The sequence below is a fragment of the Oreochromis niloticus genome, linkage group LG4 (assembly GCF_001858045.2).
Source record: "Oreochromis niloticus isolate F11D_XX linkage group LG4, O_niloticus_UMD_NMBU, whole genome shotgun sequence".
In the NCBI taxonomy this organism is placed as follows: domain Eukaryota; kingdom Metazoa; phylum Chordata; class Actinopteri; order Cichliformes; family Cichlidae; genus Oreochromis; species Oreochromis niloticus.
This window is the reverse complement of record NC_031969.2, coordinates 13,798,238-13,804,960: the sequence shown is the minus strand read 5'-3', so window position 1 is coordinate 13,804,960 and position 6,723 is coordinate 13,798,238. Positions and strand designations below refer to the sequence as shown.

The 6,723-nt window shown below is 43.1% G+C and overlaps 1 protein-coding gene across 1 annotated transcript; it reads right to left on the bottom strand.

Moving 5' to 3' along the window:
- Positions 1–195: 195 nt before the first annotated feature.
- On the bottom strand, positions 196–3,510 carry alyref (Aly/REF export factor). Its single transcript, XM_003454022.5, has 6 exons — positions 3,122–3,510; positions 1,551–1,709; positions 1,311–1,458; positions 1,151–1,214; positions 861–1,065; positions 196–765 (listed from the first exon to the last, which is right to left on the bottom strand). Exons 1-6 carry the CDS (start codon positions 3,365–3,367, stop codon positions 751–753), a joined length of 837 nt encoding a protein of 278 aa, XP_003454070.1. The 5' UTR covers positions 3,368–3,510; the 3' UTR covers positions 196–750.
- Positions 3,511–6,723: the final 3,213 nt, after the last annotated feature.

Genomic DNA, 6,723 nt, shown 5'->3' with positions numbered 1-6,723 from the left:
TAAAAAAAAACAAAAAAAAAAACTGTTACATGCTTTATAGTAGAGCAGGGTGCCATCTAGTGGCTGTACTTCAGTATCATTTCCTGCAGCAAATACAGCACGTCGGGCCAGGCCCACACCTAATGCGTGCATTTTGATACTACAATTAATCCAAAAGCTCCATCTGCTAGTTAGCAAAGGTTTTTGAAACCCAAGTTCTAGGTCACTCGTTTTATTTTTCCCTTTAAATGGCAAATCTGTGTTTTACAGTTGTTGCAAGTTGCCAAAACAATGCAAGTGTTTATTCCAAAATACAGAAATGTCAGCAAATACAGGTCTTTAATCCTGATACACTACAGGTGAAATCATACATTTTATAGTGAACTTGTACACAAGTAGACATATGACCAGAAAACAAAAACTGGGACATTTAATGTGGTTAATATGCACTGCAGGTTTTTATTACAAGTGTTTAACTACAGGGTAGAAGAACAAACTGGGGAAACCCAGATCCAGAACCTACAGTCGAAACCATTTTTTCCATCAGAAAAGAAAACAAACAAACAAACAAACAAAAAAAAAAAAAAAAAAAAAATTATCACAAACAAAACTGGTAAAAAACACTTTGGAGCATTTAAAACAAGAGGTGGGGCAATATTTTCAATCACATTAGAAGACAACCAAGTGTAAAATATTCTGCACATTTGTAACAGCCACCCTTCTGTGCAGACAGGAAGGGACGACGACCCTCAGGAGCTCGTTTTTACGTTCTTAGCTGGTGTCCATCTGAGAAAACAAACCAAGAGTTAATTAGACATCTGAGAAAATGGACAATCTGTTACTCAGAAGAAATCATATTTACAAGTTTCAGGTAAACATACCCTGGCATTGTAGGCATCTAACTGGGCATCGAGCTCCTCTGCTGACAGCTGCTGCTTGCTACTACTACCACCACCACGGCCGCCTCGTCCACGTCCTCTAGGGCCACCTGCACCACGCCCTCCACGGCCTCTCTGCATGCCTCCAAAGCCGCCACCACCACGACTTCTGTTCATCATGCCTCCTCCGCCGCCGCCTCTGTTCAGACTGAAGATAAAGGAGCCTTTACACATCAAGTCATCAATACATTTGCTGCCCCCCCCTCCCAAACAAAAAAGAAATATCAACCTACCCCTGCATTGGCCGTCTCTGTGTGTCGATCTGTGATGTGACGAGCTGAATGTTCATAGGGCGCCCTAAAAACACAAACACCATGAACCTCAAAATCTTTACAGAAGCAGCAAACTTTAAGAAACTGTTTGCACTGGCAGGTCAAAGAACGTAAGACTTACCATCCAGTGGGATGCCATTGTATTGCTTCATGGCCTTGAGCGCATCTGCCCTCCTTTCAAAGTGGACATCTGCAGTTCCCAAGCTTCTTCCTGATCGGTCGTAATGAACTGCAGCCTTTTTCAGAGTTCCAAACTCAGCAAAAAGTTCCTAACAAACACACGTCCAAAACAATTGGTCCTCTTGATCCACACTGTTAAACACACCAACCCAGGCCAAGAATCACAAACAACTTAAAATACCTGAATATCTGCATCTGAGACCCCAAAGTCGAGATTGGACACGAGGAGCTTCCCTCCAGTTTCCACGCCAGCTCCTCCTCCACCTCCAGCAGCACCATTGAAGCCGCTGAAGCCGTTGTCGAACATGTCGTGCTGCCACTTATCTGGAAGCTGTTTAGGCTGCAACAGACGAAAGAGAACGCACCTGCTGACTTCAGGATCCCCTTGCCCTCTGTCATTCACAGAGTCCACACGGCTGGGTGTTGGGGCAAGCAGGGGCTCCACTTCCAACATGGTCAGGGTGCTCAGGTCCCCCAAGAGGATCCCCACTATTCCCTGCCCACCCCATCACTACAAGCAAGTGAATCACTTCGGACAGATAAGGACATACACAAGACAACTTAATATATATATAAAAAAAATTAAAAGGCAAGGGGATGTCTTGTATACAACCTGTACATGCATACATTTTGGATACATTTTTTTTTTTTTTAAAGTACATGTCTTTTCAATGACCAAGTTCAAATAGAGCCAACTGATTTTATTATATCCCACTCCCACCCATAACCTCTACATTAAAACCCAAACAACCTCCCATGCTAGCTACAAAAATTGCCCACTGTTTTCTTGCCAGCTGCACCTCCACCAGAGGCCCTCCAGATATGATCCTCAGGGACACAGGGGGTCGCCATCTGAAGCAGCGTTGCCTCCAGCGTTGCACCATGTTTTCCAGGCCCGCCCAAGAGTTCTTTACCAAGCCACGAAAAGGGCTTTCATGAAGGGGGAAATGTCCATAACACGAGAGTGGGGATGGGGATGTAAACAAACCGAAAGGGGGCCCAGCTATCCCCCCATCAATGAGCGTGGATTATCTGAGCGTCCATTTTGAGACACGCCATTTTGACTGGGGCTTTGTTTAGATATTCATTCACACTTAAGGAGTGATGATTTGCCTTAACATGAAAATTATCAGAGAGGAGGTTTAAAGTCCACTGATCCATCCAAAAAGCAACAGCCACACCGGTTGAATAGCCACCAAAATGGGCCTTGCTGAGAAGAGCGTCAGCCACTCCCGAACAAAAGGCCGTCTGGTCGCTGCGCTGGGACTTGACCAAAAAAAAAAAAAAAAAGAAGAATTTTGCTCCCACGATAGTAGCGTGCGGGTAGAATTTCTCGTTGATGCGATTTCCTTTCACCATCAATTTCACTCAAGAGGTGGAAAAGCACCGATATGGACCTTGGACGACTAGCTCTAAATTAAGGTGCTTGATTCAAAATGGCGCCGCTTCGGCCTTTACGATCCAACTTTAGCTAGTTAGCCAACACGGCTAACACAACTGCTCTCTCCAAAAAGGGCTCCTCTTGAAAAAGGATGCAACACATATGGATTGTGGGAGAAGGGACACAATATGCATACAACTTCCATTAATGCATAGCCGCCAATTATAGAGCTCTCCTCCGAAGGGAAAACTCGGCGGTTAGCAATCATTTTATTCGCTTGACTAGCAAGCTGGCTAGGGGATTAGCTACAGAACGACGTTAACCAGGCATTTTCAGCTTTGTCGAAGGCTTTTCCTTTAACTTTCTCATACCCTGCTGTAAGGCGTTGGTCTGCCTCTAGCGCGTTTCGGGATCTGTCGGTTCCTCATCGGGCCGGATCCGCCGCCTCGGCCTCCAAATCCTCCACCGCTGACTCCGAGACGCCCGGGGCCTCCTCCTCCACGGCCGCCGCCACCTGCGCCTCCGCGGCCTCGACCTCTGCCGCCCCGGCCTCCACCTCTCTGCTGCCTGTTCTGCTTGATAATGTCGTCTAGAGACATATCCATTTTATCGGTCATTATGCTGCCCCAATAATGCTAAACTGTTAATGAAATAGTTAAAAAAAAAAGTACAGCCCTAGACTTCAATGGTCCCGCTCCCTGCCCTTTCCTCTCTCCCCGACGACAAAACACAATGAGCAGACGGTTGCTGAAAAACAGTTTCGTTGCGTATCATACGTAGACAAACGTCAATGCGTAGTAACATCTTTCTGTCCAATCAGATGTTGGTACAAAGTTACCAACAGGGAATTGCTATTGTTTTGCTCCATAGATGAGTATCGGTAAGCAATCAACAGTATCGTCCGAAACAATGAAGCAATCAACAGTATCGTCCGAAACAATGAATCTACAATACAATGAATCTACAATTATTTAAATAATCTAAATATTAAATAAATATTAAATAAAATAAATTTACAGTTTCACTGTAAATTTCATTAGTTTGAGTTGTAGTTGAAAGTCTTCATTACACAAACTACTACAGCTATGTGTGTATAAAATAACTGAAATAAAAGAAAACAAAAAAGAAAGAAAATGTAACACTGTAAGTCAGTTTGAACAAATATGTACATATTTGTGGTCATAACCGATCGTCATGGTAATTTTTTTGACTTTTAATGATTTCTGTGAACTAACGTTTTCCAGTGTGGAATGATTGTAAAGCACAGGCTAAACTATAGACATACACCCCACAATTGTCCAAACTGCACCTAAGCCAGACACTGCCTGCTGACAGTTACATTGCACAAAGTGTTTGGAATAACGAAGAAGTAGGACCACTTCCAAATCACCTCACTTCACCTAAAGTCAGTGGCTAAGTGGTTGAAACCTGGACACATTTGGTGTTTCAACAGGAAGATGATCCCAAACATACATCAAAACTGGTTTTGGAATGGATAAACATAAAATCCAACTGTATGGATGACAATCTTTAACACGGTGCTTTGAATAAAAGCACCATTTTCAACATTGCTTTTTTTAAAGCTTAGTAAACAGCTATTTTACCCCCTGGATCAATTTCATAATTTTTCCACATTTAGAAATAGAAAATGCATTGAGTCATATAGTATCCAATTTTCAGGCGTTGATAGTGTGATAACAGCTGCAGCTACACAGAGCTGTGCAGGTTGAGATTACCGCACTGACAACTAGGTTTGGATATTTTAACAATGCCTGCATTCATCCAGTCCAATTCAATAAATTATTTAAGACCCTTTTACCCTTGGCTTAGTTATCCCTTGCTGGCACACTCTGTCAGTTCAGACACAGTTATCTATCACCTATCCATCGATATTTTTAACCACATATCCAGTTCAAGGTCGAGCAGAGCTGAAAGTGGGCAAGGGGTGGGGTACACCATGCACAGGGTAACGTGGAAACACAAATAACCATTTACACCTTTTTAACTACAGCCAGTTTAGAATCACCATTTGATGTTTGGAGATTTGAAGCACTCAGCTAAGTTAAACTAATCAGCAAGATAGAATTATCTACTCCACTAAATTAAACAAACAGCTTCTTGATGAATGGGGAAACCTTTCCACAGACACACTCCGGTATTTAGTAGAAAGCCTTCCCAGAATGTGGAAGCTGCGAAATGGATCAGTATATAATGAGATTTGTTAAAAAAGCTCCTATAGGTGTAATATAAATGATAATGGACTGGTTCTTATATTCAGGGGTGCACATAAGGTGCGCATTCGCTGTCAAAATAAAGGACGCGCACCAGATAAGAAGTTGAAACGCGCGTTTGCGTACATATAAAAGGCACTGTTTTTGTCCGCTAGAGTGGGATTTTCACGGCATATTCTGCACCACATCTCTGTGCGTTCATCATTTGTTTGAAGCCAGCTCACCTCCTGCAACCACTTTTCCAAGAATACGCGCTTCTTTTGCGGTTTGGACTCCTTCTGACATTTCTTTGGAGGTGGAGGAACGCCAAAGTAATTGCTTAAAGGAGCTTGCTTCTTCGACATCTTTAAGAGTTCTAAATAAATGTCTGTCCTCCTCCAGAAAATCATATGTACGCAAACGCACGTTGCAACTTCTTATCTGGTGCGTGTCTTTTATTTTGACAGCACATGCACCCCTGCTTATATAGTGCTTTTCTACGCTAATTGAGCCTACTTGAGCACAACATCTCTCATTCACCCATTCATACAAGGATTTATTTCTATGCTTTATCTAACTCCTACGTGCTTTCTATCAAACACTGACACACGTTTGCACTTCGATAGATGTATCAAGCCACCAATCTTCTGATCCACCTCCTGAGCTACGGCCACCCCAGTACTATTCTACATATACACTATAATCCTTGTCTGTCTTAACACACATGTGAACTTGAGTGACAGCCCAATTTTAATTCAGAGGGTTTAATATGATGTTGGCCCACACTTCAACTCTTCTGGGAAGACTTTCCACACAATTTAGGGGTGTTTATGGGAGTTTTGGACCATTCTTCCCAAGCGCAAATTGTCAGGTCAGACACTAATGTTGGATGAGAAGTCTTGTCTTGCAGTATCTAATTCATGTCAAAGATATTCTGTTGGGTTGAGGGCAGGACTCTGTGCAGGCTAGTCAAGTTCTTGCTCATCCATGTCTTTATAGATCTTGCTTTGTGGTCATGTTGAAACAGGAAGGGGCCATCCACCAAACTGTTGCCCAAAATGTCTTGGTATGCTGAAACAACAATTTTTTCACTGGAACTAAGGGGCCGAACCCAGCTACTAAAAATCAGCAACACACCTTAATTCCCCCTCTACCAAACTTTACATCTGGCAAAATACAGTCAGAAAAGTATTGGTGTCCTGGCAACTTCCAAACCCATTCTTGCCTATCGGATTTCCAGACAGTAAAGCGTGGTTCATCACCCCAGAGAACACGTCTCGACTGCTCTAGAGTCCAGTGGTGGCGAGCTTTGCACGACTGAATCCAACACTCTGCACTTGGTGATGTAAGGTCTGGATGCAGCTGTTTCCATGGAAACCCATTCCATGTAGCTCTCTGTACACTGTCCTTCTAATCTGAATGAGGTCTGTAGTTGTTGACTTCTGTGCGTTATGTTCCTCAGCATCTGCTAACCCCACTCTGTAATTTTACATGTGCTACCACTTTGTGGCTGAGTTGCTGTTGTTCCCAGTCGTCTCCACTTTTTTATAATACCACTAAAAGTTGACTATTTAGTAGTGGCAAAATTTCACGAGTGGATTTGTTGCACAGGTTGCATCCCATCACTGTACCACTCAGCTCCTTAGAGTAACTCATTCTTTCACAAACGTTTGTAGAAGCAGTCTGTAAGCCTTGGTGCTTGACTTTATATACCTGTGGCCATGGAAGTGATTGGAACACCTGAATTCCAGTGATCTGGAAGG

Excerpts from the sequence above, each read along its gene's own strand:
- alyref (XM_003454022.5), bottom strand. The coding sequence starts at position 3,367 with ATGACCGATAAAATGGATATGTCTCTAGACGACATTATCAAGCAGAAC. Across the intron at positions 1,710-3,121 it reads GACCAACGCCTTACAGCAGG|CCTAAACAGCTTCCAGATAA; the intron begins GTATGAGAAAGT and ends CGTCTGTTGCAG. Across the intron at positions 1,459-1,550 it reads TCTCAGATGCAGATATTCAG|GAACTTTTTGCTGAGTTTGG; the intron begins GTATTTTAAGTT and ends TGTGTTTGTTAG.